General features: G+C 44.4%; 1 protein-coding gene across 1 annotated transcript in view; it reads left to right on the top strand.

Annotated features, from left to right (window-relative positions):
* LOC142584751 (uncharacterized) overlaps positions 1-22,909 on the top strand; it is a 69,629-nt gene that overhangs the window by 9,916 nt on the left and 36,804 nt on the right. Inside the window, exons 2-6 of the mRNA XM_075694979.1 lie at positions 5,443-5,637; positions 8,661-8,914; positions 13,040-13,184; positions 19,037-19,166; positions 19,688-19,853. Of these exons, the coding sequence (XP_075551094.1) occupies positions 5,443-5,637; positions 8,661-8,914; positions 13,040-13,184; positions 19,037-19,166; positions 19,688-19,853 (890 nt within the window). The remainder of the gene's footprint in view (positions 1-5,442; positions 5,638-8,660; positions 8,915-13,039; positions 13,185-19,036; positions 19,167-19,687; positions 19,854-22,909) is intronic.

Consider the following 22,909-nt stretch of genomic DNA (forward strand, 5'->3'; position numbering starts at 1 on the left):
TAATCTCGAAATAATGGGGGCGGACAAGTGGATACTATAGAAAATCGCAGATGCTGTGCTTGTGTCCAAGGTATGGTACGGTATGAATTACCAGCAGCACACAAAAAAGACAACTCGTCGAATACAGGCATCGGGTAGTAATAACAGGTCTTTCCAACTTTACCATGCTTGAAGACCTCTATGAGAAAGAGCTAACGAACAAGCACCTAGACAGTAGAGTTGCAGCCTGCAGCACAAATTCTTTGTCTCAAGAGCTCAGAACCTCGTCCCAAGATACTATGCCAGCTAGCATATGAGATGCAAAGACGACTACCCCTCCCTTCAGAAACACAACCTCGGGAGTGCCTGAACTTGAAACACAACAGGCCCATACCGTGGAATATGGGGGCAAACAATTAAGCCAGGAGACTATATGCAACTGCCAAACACACAGAGGAGGTTGCTAATCATGAAGATGCAAGCAAACATAAGGCACATATGGCATGGCAATAGCAGTGTAACAGTAGTATGACACTACATAAAGCTAAACCCTATATAAGTGAGTACCATTCCAGGTCATCCTACACCTAGAAAAGCTGAACTGAAAGCAATCAAAGCAGCACTTGTAGTGCAGATTACACCCTGCACAACACCCTGCATGGATTCACTAGAAACTATTTGGGCCTGCACATCACACAAGATTGTCAGGAAAATCAGGAGATTGACACGCGACTTGCAAGCACATGGCCAGAAATTAAATTACAGGATACATAACCGTGCAGATATTCCAGGACACAAGCAGGCTTATAAGCCCGACATAATAACTGAAAACTAGATGACTTTGTGTGTAATCATTATTAACTGAAGTGCAACAGATTGACAACAGACAAGAACGAAGTGCTCTGTGTGTTCACTTCGTTCCTGTCCATCGTATTTCTGTTGCACTATAGTTAATTACTATAGATTGTAACACCATAACTTGATACAAACATGCACACTATAGGATGCAGACAAATGCTCAGGACAAACTCCAGAATGTTTGCATCCTGATACTTATGAAAGTGAACGGTTTCATTCCATGGCTGTCAATGAGACGGAGAGAAAACTTGATTGTGTTCGTGGAACAAAAATGCATTGATAAGCTTAGACATATAGTCATTGCTTAACACTTTCGAAATGAATAATTATAGCTTGCTATCGACATTGAAGCAGCCTTTCGACAGCAAGAAAAGGAATCAGTTTTTCCAGCTCTGAACATCGAATTGCAGGAAATGCAAGCAGACACAAAATTCTGCCAATATAATCTGTTTAGGAATACCAAATTGGAATAAACATGGAGGCTTGCACTTGTACTTTCTCTGGCTGAGCAATCTAGTTTGAAATGACTCCCATAAGCATGTCGTAACAATGTTGATCTAATACAGGTTAAATGCATGACTATCTTAAGAAATCTGGAAGATTGCTATAAATTACAGTGAAGAAACTATAATATCTAATAACATTGATAATAATATTTATTTCCACAGAACAGGCTAACCGTGAGAGGCGTGCGAGGCTGAGCAGAAAGCTGAAAAATTCTACGGCAAGTGCGCCTGCCGTGGGCCCACGATCCTGCATTATGGATAGCGCGTATTGATATGGTCTTCTTGTTAGAAGTTCCGAGTATAGTACCAGCGCGAGACACGGGACAACAAAGTGGACGAGAAGTGTGTCTTTTAGAATGCTATGTTACAACGTACAGGTTTCTACAAAAGTGACGGTAACTGCTCGAAACATTTGATTCGTCGGCTTTTGCGCCTTTAGAAATATTTATAGAGGGCTCCCATATATATATTCGCAGCGCAAGCACGGCGATGGACGAACCAGGCTAGCGCTAAGGTTGAATTTCACAACACAATTTTTATTCCACGTCGTAATCACACAGATCGTTTGAGGCTTCGTTCAGGGGCACACGCGGGCGTTCGGGTTGGTGCTTCTTGATGCGTTTGGCGTAAGAATATGGCTAGGAGCAGGCACCACATATGCGCAATGACGGGCATTGTACACGCATCATTTCTCCAAAAGCTGACGCCGAGCACGGGTAGCGCGAGGATCTTGTTGGGCTGACACGACAACTTCGTGCAGCCGAACTCCGAATACTGCATATACGGTGAGGGCAGCTATATGAACTTGTCGGTAGGCCATCTTGTAGATTGTTGTAGCGCAGGCAAAACGAAACGGTCATAGAAGGTAGATAAGACAACACACAGCGCTGAACCATAGAATAAAGAATTGCTGAACCACCTGCGAACAGCTGTTTACGTGCGCGATGTTGCACTGATCTACAGAAACCGCCGTCGCGCACTCCAAGACAAATCTTAAATAACGGTTTTAATTTAGTAAACGTACATATTATTTGCTTCTAATCAAGATAAGTCAATAATATTATAGTGTAAACGTTTTATTCACTACAATAAAGTAATTATGCAGCGTGTGCCGCGAAACCTGGCTGTAAGCAATCCTGGGCGTCGCACCAGTCGCATTGTTGAAATCGCAATCATGTGAAATGAGCCCTCTAAAAATCGCATTGCGACGCGCGCGACAGCACCGATTTTCGTCGTTGCAGTCGCAGCATGTGAAACAGCCTTTCCGCTTCGAAAAAGTGTGTGTTCATGCTCTGCGTGGTATTTAGCGCGTTGGTTGACTTTTCTTTTTCGAATGTGCTCTCTTTGTTTCATGTAGTTTCGTCTTGCGGTGAAATGCACGCATCTGCAGCTGGCCTGTGACATAAAAGCGACTTTATTCAGGGTGTGTTTTGAGCTCCGCCAGAAGTTAGCACATGCAGGCGTACATTATGTACGCCCGCATGTATTGATTTGGTTTGTGGTGATTAATGTTTTTAACGTTCCGAGGCGACTAAAGCACGCCTGGGGATGTTTAACGTGCACTTTGATCGTAGTCGTACGTGGGCCAGTAAATTCCTTGTTGGCGTTTCACAATACTCGCGCGGGCGTGCTAGCGCTGCTTTAGAAGTTGGCGCCTCGGCGCGATTGTATTTCTTCAATAAATTTTATTTACTAGTTGTAACAACTTGTCATTATTTCGTATTATTGACGGCACCTCCAGGGCACCAAAGCGGCAACGGGAACACCAAAGCTAGAACCAGGGCTGGATGGCGCTCGCTGAAGCCTGTGCATGCCAAGGGGGTATAAGATGGCGGACAGCCAATTTTGTATGCGAACACTCCCTGCGACGCCTGCTTTATTGTAATGTCACGTGCTCTTCAGAGGCCTCCGTTAGCTATTACATGTGCCCTCCTGTAGCAGTAATTGTAAAACAAAAACAATATATCGTCACGATTACCAAAGCACCCCGCAATGAAAAAAAAAACGGCCCTATTGCCAGGCATTGCTGACCGCACAAAGCCGGAATCTCTCACGCGACGGCCGAACAAAAGTATCCTGCAGGTACGCAAATGAACCTACGAAACCACGTACACATACTTTCACGCTGTCAACGCCTGAAACTTTGGTAATTACGCGCGTGTTTGAGTACACCGCTTGCTTGCGTCGTGTTTCAGCAACACGAACTCTCAACGTCGCGCGTTTTACGCCTTAAATACGCCTTGAATAATGGTGCTTTTCTCTATTTCTTCCGCGATTCCAACACGAAACTCTAAAGGCCAGTTGCCGACTGACGAAAAAAGATCTCGATTAAAAAGACTGCTCCGCAGGGCTCGAACGAACTTTTTTGCGGACTTCCTCCCGTAGCGTGTTAACCGTCGTCTGCTACGGCAGGCCAAGCACCGGCGGCGCGACCGTCGAGGCCGCACCGAGCGGAGGAGGAGGGAAGTGGCTGGCGCTACTTTGGGAGATTGAGCGCCGCGCCGGCTCTGGGGGGCACGGCATACGCAACAAGCGGTTAGACCTGGCGTAGTATTGCTTTCGAAATAATAGCACATTAGCCCTTCACTGCACTACCAAAATCTGAGTGCTATCCTTGCAGTCTGGACAGGGGTAATTGGAGATTGCAGGGAGAGGCCTTCGTCCTGCAGTGGACATAAAACAGGCCGATGATGATGATGGTGATGCTTGCAGTCTGAAACAAGCATTGAAAAATAAATTGCAAATTTTGGCATTTACATGCTCAGGAAGATGGTCCCATTCATGTGCAGTCAACAAAAAAACCAAGTGAGTGTTTGAAACAGTTATTTGGGAATTACGGTTCCCTCACTTGTTGGTTGTGCTTATTGAAAGTAATCACATCAATTCTTTATTTGTCTAGAGACTGTTGTCTCTACAAGTGTTCCTCATTTTTTGTATTGTCACGCTGTAATGATAATGAAGAAGGAGAAACACTACCAGGAAGAATGAGTGACAAATTTAATTCTTTATCGGGTGAATTTGTGCCCAACAAGAAAAGCGTCACTCGGACGACAGTGATAGCGGTGAGGTCCTCGGTTGTTGAATCTGCACGCGTGGCCCAAGTCCCCATACATTCCAGATATTATTGCCGATGCTCCTTTAGATTACAGCATGTAAACACCGTTTCCTCAGAATGACTGAAAGCTGAGTGGTAGGCGTTTGTGATACGGAAGAGCAGGCATGCAAAACACGGCCACAATGAGAGAGAGGGACAACTCAGTAAGGCCGAGTGTCAACTAAAATGTTGCATATTGGCTGAAACAAAACGTGTGAGACATAAAACCTATCTGCACTTCATTATCTAGGAAAGACTTCCGAAGCATTTCAGTCATGGACACGTGTGGACACCTGCCAAAAATGGTGGTTTAAACATCACAATTTCTCTTTATGCATGATAATCGAGGGCTGATTTATGCACATGCTACCACTATTATTCACATGCCATACGTCAACCATAAGCAACAGTTCATTTTTATGTTGAATGGAGCCTTACCGTTTGCAAATTTAGGAGTACATTTTCAATCGCGGCAGTGCCTCTAAATGTGCATTGCCGTGCATGCAATGTGATTAGATGCTGCCGCCTCGCTGTCAGTTTGATGACAATGTTTACGAAGTTTCTGATGCACAAAGCATGTACTTGCTTGAGGATGATACTGGATAATGGTGATGAACCAGTGAAAGCAGTCACTAACAAAACGTAAGACAATATGCACGTGGCAGTATGCCTGATGGCTTGTGAGGGAATTTGCAGTACAGTAAGGGCCAATGTGCAACCTCATTCTTCCTAATCTGTGCAGGTCACCATCACCCTTAAACCTTTGTCATCGGTACAGATTATCACCAGCACATTCCTTGATTGTCGTAGCTTGAGCTTGGCAAGAATAAAATGGTTCATTCGGGTATATTATAGTGGACGTGGTCCAGAGCAGCCATAAGCACTATAAATCAGTGTTGTTTCTGATAGGACTAGGTTTTTCTTCCATTTATGTCAGGGGCCTTTGTTTCCATGTTCCAACTTTATTGTGGATAAATGACCATCCCTTCTTCTCTTGTGGTGCAGTTTCATCCTGCAGAAGGCAGCGGACAATGATGAGCCTGGTTTCATGTACTACTTCATGTCGGTGATCTCAGATGTGGCCGCCAACCGTTTCATCAACAGCAGCGCCATCTACTACGGCCCCAACATGTCATTCACACCGTCGTACAAGGGTTTCTTCAACAAGACCATGCCCTTGTTTGCACCAAGGGCGTACAGGTGAGTGTGGCTGGCCAAATATATGTTGTGATGTGCAGGTTGCTCAGTGGTGCAGCAGCATGCATGCACGTGTGTGTCCGTCTCCATGAGTATAGCAGCTTTTCTACAGGGTGTCCCTGCTATCACGCACCAAGTTCTTTCTTTTTGTTTAAAAAGAAATGCCTATTAGGCTTTAGAACATATTTGGAAACATAAATTTCATTTGTTTTGTGGCAATATATTGTGTGGCTCTACTTTCCACATTTTAAAGAGACCCTGTGAAACACAAAAAGACCTGACACTGCTTCTTGCTTGCATCTCACTGCAGTGGCACTCAAGCATGCTACGAGGCAACTAAATGCATTCCCCATGGTTGCATGGTTGTGTGTCATTTGATATGGCTGTAATATTTCTGCTAGCGGCAAGGCCTCGTGTCTAATCACTTGACAGTTTGTAACAGTGGTAAGCAGAATGCCAAGGCTAAGTTATCAAAAACATTACAGCTCAGGCTATTAATCCTTTAACCCCCAATCTCGAGCTGTACTCGTCATGGGAGGTTGTACCAATATCGCCAGTGACCAGTCGCACTCGCTGAGCCTGATTTTGCGCTGCTGCCGTTGCCAAAAACGAATTACGGTCGGCATTGAGGGAACATTGCCTTCAAAGTAGATTTGCTTTTTGTTTAATCTGTGTGTTAATTCTAACCAGAAACCAATAAAGTAATGTATATTCAGAATCAAAATGTCATAGAAAAAATTATGACTACATAAAAAACTTATAAAGTTTGATATGTTTCTCCAGAATTATTTTGGGGATTAAAGGGTTAATTTGCCATGTGAAGCCAACCTTAAAATGGCCATGAATATGTAGCAGCCACCTTAAAGAAGAAATTAGACTTCATGTTTATGATTGAAATGGTCAATTACACGGGCAGAATTAGTTTTTTTTCGCCACGTGTCAGAAGGCAGCACTGCGGCGGTGCACAAGTGGGAAGCTCGGTTGGCTTTTAAAATATGTTGTGAGCTTTTTCTTTGGATGCAGAAAAAAAGTGCAGGGCAGGAGATAGCGTGCCACAAACAAAACCGTTGAAAGTTGGGTTTTTGGTTATGCTCTAAAACCTAGTGTTTGTATATGTGCCATGAGTGTAATAATTCAGTTATTAATTAACCATTACAAACTAATAATTAGGAACAGTATAGAAACACTGAACACTTCAGGTTGGTGTTAACAGCATATAGTCTGTTTCATCTGGATATAAGCCTTTGCTTTTTAAAAGACTTGGTGCATGATAGCTGGGACACACAGTATATGAAGTATACCTGCAAGTGCATTGATTTCAGTTTTGTTTTATAATAAATTAGTATAATAAAAAGAAAAGGCTAGAGACAGACATGTTTGGCATCATTATGTCATTTACTGTGCAGCGCTGTTAACTAACTCTGGTTGTTTTCTCTCATTTTATTAAACTGCAAGCAAAGCACACTTTCTCCTTGCCACCCTGAGCTGCCATGCTTCCGTCGATGAATTAGACAACCTTTCGTAATTATGACAGTGTCAATTATCATGTGACCTTGAAACTCTGGATATCTCGTCTTTAGCTCTTTGACTCTTTTTGTACTAAATCTTATTTCTAAATCTCTCATAGCCTGCCCAAGAAAACAATTTAAAGTGTTTGCTTCTAGTGTTACACTAAAGCATGGTGTTAAACTTTTCTTTTTTCCAAGGGTTATTGGTTTGTGCACTTAAAGTTTCATGCAGAATGAATGCGGCATGAGGTATTATGGCGCAGATCACATGGCGAACCTCTCATGGTAGTACAGTCTGATAAAAATTAACCAAAGGTCTGAGCTACATTGAAAAATAGAAAATGAATGTAAGAGCAAAGTGTATGGCAGATAACTTGTGCGATCATATTAAATGCCCCAAACACTGAGCATGCCCACTAAATACCTATCTGATCCAGTTTCTTTCTTCTCCTTTTTCTCTTCTTTGTATAACATTCATTGCACTGCTGTGCTTCAAAGACATTAGTCATAAGCTGTTGATTCCCACCACATCATCATTGTTTTTTGGGGGGTTATAGAAAAAAAAAGTCTGTTAATTTTACATTGCATGTGAGTTCTACCTTTTACGTTTTCCATATGCATGATGAGCTGAACCATTTGCTTGCTGAAAATACATAAGACCAGCTCAGTCCGAACTGAATAGCTGGCATGTCAGTGTGATAGCATGGATTTCCACGTATTTTTGCATGTCTGGGCTGTGCAGAAATAATGAACAAAGCTTGCTGTGTTAAGTCTGTGGCTTCTTTATTATGAAATGTTATCTTTATTTATTAATTAACAACTGAGTACTCCAAAGCATGCGCTGTCAAAGCCTGCGACGAGCAGGGCTGGAAACTTCAAAGTCATGTCATTGCACCTCTTTCGTGTTTGAGTCTTTTCTGGCTTACCAAGCCTCCGCTTATGGTAAAACTGGCCTTCTTCTTCTTTTATTCTTTGGAACCCTGATTTACCCATCCAGCATAACCTGATTGTGTTCAGCTTTAGTGCGACTGAAAAGCAGGCCTAACCAGCTTGTACCATGTGCAGTTAGCAGGCAGCCTTTCAAACAATCAATGGCATATATTTTTCGCTTGTGTGCTGTTGTGCAAGAAATGATGCTCTTCTGTGCAGGCTTGTTTGCTGTGGTTCAGTGATAGCATTCTCCTGCTAAGTGCAAGGTCACAATTTCGATTCCCAACCATAGTAGCTGCTTTTTTGATTAAGGCAAATTGCAGAAATGCTTGTGTACTTGGGGTAAAGAACCTCTAGTAGGCAAGATTAACTTGTAGCTTTCCACTGCGCTGTTGCTTATAGTTCCAGTGTTGCTTCAGGATGTTGAACCCCACGAATGAATTATTCAGTCTTGCGTGGGCACTCGCTTTCCTCAGCACGAGCTGTTCTTGCTGAGCTATTGACAAATGTGAGGGCTTTACTGTGGTTATGCCATGACCACTTCTACTGTGTGTTTTTGCTCACACGTGCTGCCTTGCATTCTTTTAGGGCTGACGACTTCAATGACCCGTACCATCTAGAGGGCACGTCAACGTTGAACACAATCGACGCCGTGGACCTGGGTGCCATTCCTGTGGATACGCCAAGCCGCAACTACTCGAGTGACCAGTACCGCATCAACGAGTGGTACCACCACTGGCTGCCAGATCTGACCAAGCGCCAGGACTCCAAGACTACGTACACCATTCAGATCACCCACTTCAATGGCACCAACGAGACCTTTGTGTGGCACGGACCTCCGGGTGAGTCAAGCCTCCTTCTGTTTCCTGAAAATAAGCAGCTAGTGACTTCCTCCACTAAGCTTCAAGGTGCATTAAAAAGAAGGGTTTTGGTTCTGGTCTGACCCGGCACTACATATAGCTACTACAGTCAAACCCAAATAATAATAGAGAGTTTTAGTATAGGGGCCCCAATAGTTTGGGGCCCCATAGAACTTTGCAGGTGTTAGCGTTGGGGCACGCAGGAGTGAAGAGTTTTATAATAGCGTTTTACGTTTGCGGATAGCGTCTTGCGCTGACAGCGCCACTACAGCGTCAAAGAAAAGCTATTTGAAATAATTAAACAAAATATACTATTTTATGATGGAAATAATAATTTTGACTTGTGTGTATTCGCATTTAATTACAATTTATAGGTTATTCTGTAAGCAGCAAACAATTAGTTGCGCTTAGTTTTGAGCAAACCAACTTAGCCAAGCGTAGCCGTTTTAGGCCTATGAGCCATAAAATCCACAATCAAATTCAGAATCAGCGGCGTCTAATGAATCAATCTTCATAACACAAGCTAGTTGAGAAAAAGCGATAACCGCAGTCACTTCTCCTAGTTTGTGAACTTCATGCGTTACCAAGAATCAAACCGTTTAGTGCTAGGTTAGAGCCGTCACTTCAATCGGTGCCACCATGTTTGCAGACGCAAAGCTTTCGGGGCCTCTATATGGGCTCCCGCTAAATCGGTGAAATAGCGTTCCCAACGCAACGCCCAAACGCAGTTTGCGTCTCATGCATGCGCAGTGGCCTTGACTCTATTTCTTTGGGGCCCCTATTCTAAAACTCTCTAGTGAAACTGGGTACAGTATATTGCGCTCTATGTTGAACACGCAAAAGGTATTAAGTCATTTTCATACACACTAAATTGTCCCTTGAATGGTTGTACAGTAAACCCTCCTTAACTGGAACCCTGATATCTTGATGGGTCAAGTCACATTTTGTTGCAGCCATGGTTTAAACCCATGTGTATTTCACCTATCATTTCTAAAAGTTTTTGTGCTGCACTCGAGATATCTCGACTTCGAAATCACCAGGAAAAGGGCAGTGGTGCAGCATAGGTAGAGTCGCTTGCACTCACTGTTTTACACGGCGGCTACTCGCTAGCCAAGCGAAATGCTGTGCCAGGCCGCGCTCGTCTTTCCCGCTTCTTTCTATCAGTCACCGCTTGAGTGCACTTGCCTGGCTGTTCGCTGTCACTTTGTTCTGGCTTCTGTGGCATTGGTATGCTGGGTGTCGCTCTTTTTGTTTCTTTCCCCTCTCATTTAGGGCACTATCAGTTGCGCATCAATGTGGTCATGGCGTATTAATGATGATCTTGAGCAAGATGATTGGCATTTTTGAGCAGGCGCAATCAGCCCTTGCACTGCTTCAAAAAGAAGCCAGTATGCAAGCCCACAGCGTTTCAGCAAGATTGCAACTTGATATGGATGCTAGCTTCATGTTCACTCGACCATGAGGCGTGAATGCTCAGTTCAGTTCAATTCATTACCTCAAAAGTCCCCTGTAGGGACGTTACATAAAGGGTGGTTTTTTATAAAACAGCAAAAACATTGTGAGATATAATCATGTAACAAAGTAGTCTGTTACAAGTTCTATAAACTAAGATGGACAAGTGAAATGCTGTGTCACTCGGAGGTGTCTGCTAAAGGCTTGACAATTGTGCACTTCACCAATCACGGTTTTTGAAGGTATATTGTCTAGAATTCATTACGATGTAGAAAGCGATAGCGCCAGCATTTTTTAGATGTTTGAAAATGGTTATGCTTGAATGATTGGCTTCGAATATATCATTAAGATCAATTGTCTTGACTGTGCACCAAGTATGCTGTCTTGGCACAGTGCCAGTTGCCTGTCGATGCCGATGTCGCAGGGCTTAACGCGTGCAAAAGTGACCTAAGATATTACTAGCGGTATTTCGGAAAGGCTCCATGTAGTCGGTGTGTGGCCAAAGCGCTTCTATTTTTGTGATTTCGCTTAGGCCAAAATTCCGCTTATATTAAAACATCTTATGGTTTTTCACAATTTCGAGTTAACGAGGGCTTACTGTACTGAATTCTGCATGCCTACAACCTGCTCCATATAACTGCCCGCAACAGCATCTCTTGTTCCATGTATGCTTTCTGAGCATTTCTTTTTTGTCAAGCGGCTCACCGTGCTCTACAGCATGTTACTTACATACGCTGCTACGTGAATCAGGTCGCTGTAGGACATTTCAGCAATTTTGCACAGCTTTGAACTACTTTTAACACACAGACCAGTTTGTTATAAACGGGTTTGACTGTACAGTGAGGAAAAAGAAAGGATGTCTGTAAATGGTCGTGTAGTGATTGGCCGCGCGCTAGCCACGGATGCCACGCATACTAGTTAGATGGCCCCCGGCTCCGGATGGCTCCTATGAGTGTAACCCAGTACTGCAAGCATCCAGTCCCTGTCATGGCTGGTGCGTTGGCCGCCGGCCTTCTCTACTTCAGGCAGGACTAGGGAAGGGAATCTTCCTCCTCTAAAGCAGTCTTTCTTTTCTGAAATAAACCATGGGCTTACAAACTTTGGACAGTGAAGACATTTCCCTTCCTCCCAGTGGAGCGAATATATTACAGTTGTAAATCAAGTAGCTGTAATCCGCTCTGTTTCATTGCTTCTGCTTAGTTTTTACTTGGAGCAGCAAAGTTGACCCAATACAAGTTGAAAGATTGTTACTTTTCTGATGCCCTTATCACTGCACTGCTCTCACACTTGGCCCACCCATTTCTCCCAAAGAGATGTGGCAAAACATGCCGCATGGGGCAGCATAAAAATGTTGGGGGCTAACTGTTCTTTTTTTTTCACAACAGTGGAATGAAGTGGGTACTAAATAGGAGCATATAATCCGTTTATGTATGCAAGATGTTTAAAAATTCTATTTTCATTCATGCCAAAGTCATAGCACCGGTGACACCAGGCGATGACAACGATTTTGTTGCTTGTTTTAGTATTCTGGGTGTTTTCTTGCAGGACAAGTACCCACAAGTAGCTAGGCTGAGTCTTTGATCATGTTAAAATGCAACGTCATCCTTCTGTACATACGTAGCCCGGAGCAGATGCTTTTAAAATGTGTGTCATGGAAAGCCTGTGTGGGAAATTTCAGAAGCATGTCACCGCCTGTCTTCCATTTCTTTCTTTCTTTCTTTCTGGCTTATAACTCCTCCTTTATGGCTTATAAGTTCCCTGCTCATGGTAAGACTGACTAATTTGGTATTCGACAAGTGCGATTTAGCACACTTGTTTTAAAGGACACTATTGGAAGATATCAAGCTGAGCTAGATTGACAGAGTATTTGTCTAGAAGTTTTTCACTTTTTTCTCTTGTGTTAATTTATTGCGTAGAAAATGGCTAAAATGGCATAAAGGGATTGTATCAATGAGGTGCCGCTGTACCAGTTATACTTCGCATGATAATTTGAAGATAATTTGCGCTGACTGCAATCAAAATGTGCCGTCATGTCCGCGGTTCCATGTATCGGTCATCATGGCGTGGTAGCAGTGGTTTCTAGTGTCTGGTGACTTTTCTTTTCCTCCACAAGTTTTCTCTAGATGTGAACATTTTTTCATAAACAGTCTTTAAAATCTCTTCATCTAGGGACTTTCTTTTGGGTTGGCAGCACCGTACTGCACTTCTTACTACTGCCATCTTGTTGTAGATTCGTGTACTAAAACATGTTCTATAGGTTGCCACATGCTGCGCCCATATACTGCATGTACACTGCAGTGACCGCACTTTATTTTTCAGTTGTGTGTGCGTCAAGATTTCGTTTTTCGCAGGTATGCATTTTGTAACCTCTTGCTGAACCTTTCTTTTCACCTCCTGCATTTCTCAGAAGTAAACATTCAAAACAGCACAGGCGAGACGCATGAAATTGGGCTCAGGTACCAGTAGCCAGGTTGTGTACAGCAAAATAGAGCCAGTGCATCATCAATATCACTGCATGTGATTGATTGGGGGTGACTAGGCGATAATATCGCTAGGGTCATTTACATAGGGGCAGCATCACTGATTGAAGCCTGTTTTTTGTGGGTCATCCGAAGTGCTACGTTTAATTAAGGCAACAATGTGCTCCCCATGTAGATCCATCAGACAATCCGGGACCTGTCAAGTGGTCTCGACCATACTTTGACTGTGAGCGATCCAACAAGTGGGTCTACGGTGCCACGTCCCCAATACCTGACATCTACCCACGTCACACACAGTGGCGTCACATCGAGATCCCCAAGTAAGCCTTCTTGCATGATAGCTATTGTGGGGTTGAAAAGGGTGCGCACTGAGCAAACTCTGGCATCCCTAACGGTTGATCACATCCTGTGGTATTGTGCATAGAGTTTCTCATTATAACACCTAGAGGGAAATCTGGCACCGCCGTCTATGGGAGTTTCCTAAGCGGCGCTGGTGCCGTCATGAGAATGACGGTATATGTGTCTGCGAGGCTTGTGTTGGCTGGTGTTGTAAGAGGCTTCATTTAAATATGGCTACACAAATAACGTAGTCTTAAATTAAAACCTTCATGAGAGGTTTTCATTAACTCATATTACATCTTCCAATGAAATTTACTCACCTACAATGCACAAGCAAGCAAAGAAAAGCAAGAACAGATGAGAAACTGTTACAAAGAAACCGCAAGTCTTCTCTTCTGTCCTCCTACTTTAGTGGCCTGCTGATGCTTTTTACGTTTCATATAATTGTACATGCAATAACAAGTTCTCATAATTAAACAAAACATCTTTTTATATAATAGTAAAGCTAAAACAGCTTTTTGCATGCAGTTTTTGTAGAAAGTGAATCAGTGTGACAGACGAAACGCTGCTTACCTGGTGCGTCTTCAAGGTGTCCTGGCTCTCCGACAAAAATGCCAATCCAAAGTCGCAATATACCGGCATTTCCTTGTATATACCACAGTGCAGCAGTGCCAGATTTCCCTCTAGGTAATATAGTGAGAAACTCTATGGTTGTGTGCATGTAAGTGTGTGGTGCAAGCCAACTAGAGTGGGCCATGCTGTTGGTAACAGCAGGAACAATGATACAAGAATGCAAACGAACAAAAAGAGCCCATTACCCTCTATTTGCTCCCCCACCCTTCTTTGTGCAGAGCTGTGTTATTATTTGTAGACATGCGCACATCCTGTCATTGACAGCTTGATTTTCCATCAATGTCCCATGTGGCTCAACTCATCACATTGTGAAGTTAAATCCTACATCAGTTTTTAGAGCATCATTTAGCATATGACTCGAGGAGCTTTCTCATACTGCACTTCTGGCAAAACACAATGGGTTGTGGCCATTGTTAACCTCCGACCCTTCCTTCTCTCTGTATCTATGGATAAAGAACTAACATTATAGTTGTGCAAATGTGATGTTAGAGTGAAATCCCAATAATTCGAACTGATGGATGATTCGAACCGCTCTGTTGGTCCTGGCAAATTCCTATGCATTTGAATAGAGTAAAATTCGGGCGAAATCGAACTGCAAGAACGGGGCAGTGATTATTGCGCGCAAAATTTCTTGCTTCCATGAACCACTCTGCAGAGAGACCCAAGAAGCTTCAATGTGTTGCTAGCTAATATAATGTGTTGTCCTGCAGACCGAAACGTTCCCCAGTCCGGTGCGATTGTGCCACATTTTCCCAGCGCAATACCAAAACGCTCTTTGCGAGTTATGTCAGGCAACTAGAGCGACGCTCTCGCATATGTTGTGGGAATGTCCTGTAATATCAGCTAAAATGACAGCAGCTCCGGAGGCTCTTGCGTCGAAGTGGGTCGCCGCTCTGCGCAGCTCCAACCTTAAGACACAAGAGTGGGCAGTCTAGCAGCCCGAGAGGCCGCGACGAGGCCTCAAAAGCCTCAAAAGTGCCCTCATGGGAGACCTGAGCCAGGGTCGTTAAACTTTGCCGGATTTATAATGAAGTTGTTTCCATCCATCTTGTCATAGGAAAGACGTGCGGTCAGCTGAGAGTGAACTGAACCAGAGCAAGCAGGGTGGTGTGCATCTTCCTTTCCCATCCAGCTTACCGTACTTACTCGAATCTAGGCCGACCCCGATTCTAAGCCAACCCTCTAAAGTCCGAAGCCAAAAAAAAAAAAGAATATATATATATTATCTCAAATGTAGGCCGAACAAAAAAAGTGAGGACAGCGTTCAGAAAATGCAAACAGCATTTATTTAATCTGAACGTGCAGAGCTTATTCAACGTCGTCTTGAGCAGGCAATGTCTTCCTTTTAAATATCATGTAAGGAGGGAGTTTATGTCCATCAGCTGTGCAGCACAGCATCACAGTTGCGTGCTGCTTCTCATAGCCCACAGAGCGCACCCTCACCTCCTTGGCACCCTTTTCATTCACGGTGTACGCCACTGGCATATCAAAGTACACGGCCGTCTGGTCGGCGTTGCTGATTTGTCCAAGGCTGTAGCCTGCTGCTTCTCTCTTTCACAGCATATAGCGCTGAAAAGCTATCAGCTTTTCTTCGAAATCGCTTGGCAGCTTCTGGGTGATTGAAGTGCGATGTCGGAAGCTGAAGATAGAGCACTTCATGAATTTCTGAAGCAGGCCCCGGCTGACTTTGAGATCCTTTGGCGGTAGGCCTCGCTCCCTTGAAAGTTCCCTAGCTTTCGCTTGGAGCACTTCTGTTGTCACTGGAAGGGCAGCTGCTCTCTGCGTCCGAACAAAGTCGGCCAAAACTGTCTCCACTTCGTGGTGACGGCCTTTGTTTCGTCCGCTAAATGCCATCCTCGTTACGGCGCACGCAAAAAGCTGCTGTCGTTGTCCCCTCCAACGACGGACATTTTTCTCGTCGACCCCGATGTCCCGCCCGGCTTGAAGGTTCGACGATGCCTCCGCAGCTATCACAACTTATCGCTTGAAAGCGGCACTGTAGTGGTATCTCCTGCTTGGTGCCATCGCGATAACACCACGTCGCGCATCGATACGGCCGACACGACACAGGTCAAAATGGCAACCTCGCTTGTGTACGGTTGGCTACTGGCACGGCTAGTAGCGGCTGCGATGCTGACTTTTCTAGATGGCGCTAACTATGCACCATATTTAGCAGTTTCAATGAAAAACTGGCGTGTTTATTAAAATCCTCGAACCTAAGCCGACCCTAGAGTTTGGAATATGATTATTTGAAAAACACCATCTGCCTAGATTCAAATGAATACGGTAATTGAACGGAGTTAAAAAGAGCCCCCTCACCTGCCTTCGCAGTGCAGCTGGGATTGTTATAACCTCTTATCCGTGCTACCTGATTCTGGTACACTCTAATTAGCTGACGAATAATTTGTTTAAGGTTGCTGACTGATTTTTTGGGCCTGCTCAGTTATTCAAGAGGCACTGCCACCTTTCTTATTGATCCAATGCATAATGATGACGAAAGTTTTGTGCACCGTACGGTGCCTCACTTGATTTTTCAGGTGCATCGCCCGCACGTGTGACGCTGGAAGAATGGTGGCCATGTAGAAAGTAGGCACCATTCAGCCTGTCCCCCATGCTCTCATTTTTGTTGGCGAGGTGGTGTCTCAGCTTTCTTAGAGTTGTAAAGCTGCTGCGAATAGATCTGTGTTGAATTGGCACCAAACCATAGCTTTAGTCACTAACATCTGGTAAGATAGTGCTGATTATGCCTAAGAACCAAGGCAATGGAATAAAAACTGAAAAAAATTCGCTTTTGGTTAGCGTGGTGGCAGGCAGCAAACCGCTGCAAGAATTTCACCACTTACCACTGATCATGGACAAAGTTCACTGGGGGAGCCAGGGTGTATGCCGCTACCATTTTCCAAGTTCACTGAGACGACATTTATGAAGGTGGACAACACAAAGAGAAAGCCAGCACATCTCTTGTATTCATGAGATAAATAATAGACAAATAACATGAAATGCTGTGGCACCATCTGGCAGGTATAAATCTAACACCTTCCGTTAGGCCTAACCGTGTCAAAACAAACAGTTGACCTCAGTATCGGCAAAACATTGCCAATCCTTTGTCATCGTCATGAGATAAGACTAAGCAAAGTCTGATTTTACTGTGTATTTCTTGCTGTTCTGATGGAGAGCAAGTAGCAAGGGCAAATTGGGTTCAAAGCCATGCTGGGCACTGTGATGTTATTAAGTTGCTCAATCACAGCAACTGGTGGAAACCATCTTGGTTGGCTTGTCGGCTGGTAGCGGCAAATATCAAGAGCCTTAAAGCTCCATACTTGATCATTCATTCTTGTCAGCCGGTATTGTAAACAGTAGGATGGCAGTGCTATTATGCTAAAACACTGCAGTAAAACCTCAATAATTCAAAGGTCGCTGGACCACGAAAATTCTTCGAATGAAGCGGATTTTCAAATTGACCAAAATGAAGAAAAAGAAAAAAAGAAAACAAGCAAGAACTTGCTGCAAAAATAAATCGCCTTTATTTTTGATGACCGAGAAAGATTACTTGAAGTAATAACTGATGCGGGATTGCTTGGCATGGTAGTTTGCTGCTCCAAGTGTCCTGTTCTCCACCTCGCTCACAACACGTAGCATATAAAGATCACCACCGCTGCATTCAACAAAGCTGCGGACGATGTTCACGGAATCAATAACCGCTGCTAAAGCAGGCATGCTGGTGCTTGACTCCAAAAATTCTGACTTGGTGGATATTGTGGACTTAATAACAGTGTTTTGACACTGTTAGGCCTAACGGATGGTGTTAGATTTATACCTGCCAGATGGTGCCACAGCGGTTCATGTTATTTGCCTATTATTTGTCTCATGAATGCAAGAGATGTGTTGGTTTTCTCTTTATGTTGTCCACCTTCATAAATGCCGTCTCAGTAAACTTGGAAAATGGTAGCGGCAAACACCGTGGCTCCCCCAGTGAACTTCGTCCATGATCAGTGATAAGTGGTGAAATACTTGCAGCGGTTTGCTGCCTGCCACCACGCTAACCAAAAGCGAATTTTTCTCAATTTTTATTCCGTTGCCTTGGTTCTTAGGCATAATCAGCACTATCTTAATAACTGGTTTCTATTGATAATGCATTTCTGCGACTGATTTATCAGACAAATTGAGGCCCCAAAGGTCAATTTTGACCAAAGGCCCCAAAGGTCAAATTGCTCATTCCGAGCCACGCTACGTGTTCTTGGAGTCTGCCATGTTGGATTTTTGCTGGCTTGGCTTTCAGTGGCCCGCTCTATAGCCTCTAAGATTGGTAGGTGCACGGGATCAAAAATAGGAGTGAGTGCTATTCTCCGGTCTTGGAGGCCATGCCTGCTCTTCCTTGACTGACAAAACGCTCCAGGGGACGGCACTTTTTCTTTCTTTTTCAGGTCAGCACTATCGTCAGAATCACTTAATGCATGAGGTTTTTTTTTTTTTGTTTCTTCTGAAGGTTCGGTTTCTATTTTGCACGTGGCGTGTCCACTCAGCAGGTGTGTCTCGAAGATATTGCCACATCTTTGTGGGCGTTTGTGTAGCTTCGCATTTGTGTGATCGGTGCCACCTCCAGTACACTTGCAAGAGCCAAGTGGTTCAAAGAAATCATGCCATCTATCACCATGGTGAACTCCGCTGGCAGGAAATGCCAACGCGGTGACACTCTTGTCAGACTGTATACGGAGGCGACATCACTCTCGCACAAATCTAAGCAAGTCTGATCGCTTCCAAGTGTAGTATGAGGGAGGGCGCTATTATAGATTTTTTTAAGTCGCTTTAAGCCAAATAACTTTCATTTTTTTTGGCTGAAGAAGCTTTTTGGGCTATTTTTCAGTCCCTGTCAGGTCTGGAAAATTGGTTGGCAAATGTATGTAGTGCCCTAACTTAAGTGTTGCACATTGCTGCCGGCTGGAAACTACGGATTATCCGGATAGAGCCACGAAGGCTATTCAAATTATCCGGTAGAATTTGCATTGAAAATGAAGGTACTGTCCGAATTCTTCGAATCAACCGAAATGTCAAATTATCAAGGTATTACTGTATATTATTGAATGACAGAAGACTAGCAAACTGAAACTGCAGTTGTTGCAATTTAATGCCTTGCTAGTTCAGTCAGGAATATTGCTTGGTCTCAGCCACAGTTGTCATTGGAAGTCATGTGCACGCCCAGGTACGTGGCGGTGGCTGTCCTAGAGCTGGATTTTGAGCGTCTGGACATCAACCAGTGCCCCATCGGGAGCGGCAATCCCCGGCCCAACTACTTTGCTGGGACATCCCGCTGCAAGAATGACACCACTGAGGTTAGTTGGCAATCACGTGGTGCACCATTCCCTGTGATGACACTTCTAGAGTGTTTAGTGCAACAATCACTGTAGTGAACATGCCATACAACTCGGTGTCGCTAGTCCCGAAATTTTACCCTTTATTTAAGAGTAAATTTTTTTATGGAACAGACATGTCGGACATAGCCAGAACATGTCCAATTTGTCAGATTATTGAAGGGGGCATCTCAAAGGCCTGCTTTCACTGGCCTTATAAAACGCCAGAGTGAAAAGGTGAAGTCAGGAAAGGCAGCGGCAGTTGTTACCCAGGCATGCTGATTGTGCTGACTTAACAGGAAATTCACCAGGAATCCTGCATGGGTTGGACGAATCCTCAGTGTCAAAATGTTGTACCTGGCAGCTCATAGAGGAATGACACAAACATGCATGAAAATGAGCGTCATCTTCTTTAATGTCCGCCTCAATGCCTTTATTCGTTTGCTTGCCAGGACTGTCAGACTGGCTCATTGTCTTCAATATATGATGCCGCATCCTTGCAGTGTGAACCAGTCCACGGATACGGCTTCCGACGTGGTGGCTACCAGTGTCGGTGCCGGCCTGGCTACCGACGTCCCCGGATTGTGCGCAACCCATACCATGGCGAACTCATTGAGCGTGCCACCGAGCACGACTACCGCACAGGCTTCAACTGCGAGAAGATTGGCTGTGAGTAATGCTGCTGTGTCATTGCCTAGACTGTGTGTTTTTAAAGTGGGTTCTGCGGGCCCCTCCTCGTGGTTCTACGAGCCACTGATAAATTCTCCCTGTTCTGCCCTCACTAAGTCACTTAGACGGCAAAACACAAGGTGCGCTCGATCCAAGGAGCCTCCATTACCCATGCCCGCGTAAAAAGCACATCACAGTCTGTAGCAGAAAGACGCGAGCCGCACAATAAATCCGCCAGCAGCTTGTAGCCACCATATCCTTCGAAAACGGGCAGCATGCCTAAGCTTTTTCACTTGAATCTCAGAGGCCGTAACTTACCCTTGTGCATTTCTCTTGTTTGTTCATAGGTGTCGCTAGCATGCACACTGATGTATATGTCAGACGATTAATGAAAAATGCATGGATCAGCACAACACAGTCGGTTTTAGTACGGTAGCTCGGCGAGTACGGAGCATCGCATATGCGCGACCAAAGAAAAACAAAAATGCTGCGAAACTAAAATGAAGCAGTGCAGTCATAACTGTAAATCATATACAGAAATCGTATAGCATATGAGGATACACAACTGACTGCAACTCCGGAACGCTTTGTGCCTAGTTGTGCCTTTAACGCCTTTACTTTTCGGATTATCGCTGCACATAACAGCGCATTGGCGGCTTGCCGTGTGCCTTCATTACTGCATAGTCACCATCCATGATCCTGTCAGTAGCCACCACGGTTTCATTTGCAGCTAACAGTAGTTTCGTTTTGACTGGGTGCATGTGTCAGCCGCACGCCTTCAAAACTGCATAGTTCCCATCCATGATCCCTTCAATAGAGACCGAAGTTTCGTCTTCAGTTGGTGAGTGAATGGTAGTTTCATTTTGACTTGGTGCGTGCATCAGCTGCCTGCCTTCAGAACTGCAATGTCGCCGTCCACGATCACGTTGATAGCTGCCACGGTTACGTCCACAGTAGTTGTGGAAAACAGTAGTTTCGCATTTACTCAGTGCACAGCTGTTGAGGATGGAGAGCACCGGCTGCATTGCTATGGCTGAACGACTTGATGGCAACCAGCTCACTGGCAAACAAAATAGTGGGATGTGTGCGGCACAGTAGTGAAGAGCGTGTTTTAGTGCGTCCAGTATTTCGTCAAGCGCAGTAAGTTTGCTGGGTAAGTGGGAGTGTAAAGGTAAGCAGCTGGATTTGTGGTGTCACCTGCTGGTGCAAACCTCAATGAGACAAACACAGAGGTTAGTACATTCTCCTTCGCTGCTGCTGTAAATTTTTGACAGGGGCATAATCATGTTCGCCATTATAATGCTGCCAAAAAATTTGTGCCAACAATGAAGTAGTGTATACTTGGGTACTGCAATATTAGCTCTGTCTTTTGTTTGCTTGAGCTCTGCAGCACCAGGTGGCTTACGCCTCTGCCCATCTGAGAATCCACCCAACCCACCTGCTTTTGTTGAAATACCGGACAGGCTAGAACTCTCTAAAGACACGCGCTGCAGCCGCGCTGCGAAGGAAGTTGCGCGGCCTTTATCGCTGCGTGTGCTAATTAGTCATGAAATGATGAGAATTGCAGTTTCTGCACTGCTTTTGTGCAAAATAAAAGCAGGATTTGCGATTCATTCAGCAAAGAAAAGCGTGTTGATGTAGTAAGCGTTTCTTTATTGTTTTCTTGAGACCCTTGGTAATCCAACATTTGATTAATTTGGACATTTTTTTCAATCCCTTGAAATTCGAATGAACAAGGTTTTGCTGCATTCAAAGTAGAATCGGTACTAATTCTAAGACCTTCTGTGATAAAGTGTTACGAGTGTTCCTGTGCAATATATGCTGAAAACTGCCATTCTTTCTTGGCATGCCTTGGTTTCGATGCTGTCTTGAATGACGACTGCAGCAAGTTTGCACAACGGGGGTTGCACGTCGCTGTCAAATAGCTTGCCCACCACCACTGTTGGCCCCAATGTGTTGCGCACTGCGCCTAGCCTCTCTACTACTTGGGGTTCCTTGGCACTTCATGGAGCTCGGCAGGTTTCCCAGGGACCAACATGCATGCGAACCCCTGCATGGAGTGTCGGCAATTGTGGATTCTCAGCACACCGCCAAATTACTTGTTGAATAAGAGTTTCGAGTCACATGGTTCGAACAAGATGTGATGAGATAGCCAGAAGGTGCAATTTTACTAATTTTATTTGTAAAATATCTTACAAAGCCCTTACATCGGGCACTGAGTAAGGGTGGCGAAGAATCAAGTAAGCACGTACAATCTCGTAACAGTATGAAAGTACAAAAAAAACAACACCTGCCAAGTGCACAGCCGAAAAATTAGAGAAACATATTACAGTGAAAGCTCGTTAATTCATGACTCATTAGTTCGAAATTTCGGATAACTTGAAGTAGCCGCTGCGGTCCGTCTAGCAGTGTATTGAAAGCAGTATGTAACACATCCCGCTAATTTACACTGAAATCTGCCCCCCCACTGATAATTCAAACTCCGCACCATCGTGGATGGGGAGAGTGCTAGTACGCGGGAGCACGTGGGCGAGTCGCCGCGCGGCCTGCACAGCGTTGCTTTTTCTATCTGCGGCCCTTTGTTTAGGCTTGACTGGAGAGAGACGCATTTGTCCATCCGCACCAGTTGGCATGGCGAACGCACGGATGGAGCAAGAGCCATCTCGACGTCGGGCATGTCGGACTGCATTGGCCGCATCCGGTTACACTGGCTGCGTCAGTGCTTCAAAGTGTAGACGTTATTCACGACGTGACATAGCATTTATGCGCGCGTGCTCACACTTCCTCGGACTGTGTACGCGCCTTAATCGAGAGATTTTTTTCTGACTTCCGTTAGTTGGAATTTTGTATAACTCGAATTTTCGTAGCATCCCCGCAGAATTCTAATTAATTATCTTTTACTGTAGCTACATACAGCTGTATGTGAGTACAATACAAAGGAACTCAATAAGTTTATAACAAACGTATTACAATGCAAGGAAAAAGTAGGAAAAATGAAACCAAACAATGAGTATGATAGCAATGGTTAATAAGGGTTAAGCAAGTTGAGTGAGTGC

This window comes from Dermacentor variabilis, chromosome 6 (assembly GCF_050947875.1).
Source record: "Dermacentor variabilis isolate Ectoservices chromosome 6, ASM5094787v1, whole genome shotgun sequence".
Taxonomy (NCBI): domain Eukaryota; kingdom Metazoa; phylum Arthropoda; class Arachnida; order Ixodida; family Ixodidae; genus Dermacentor; species Dermacentor variabilis.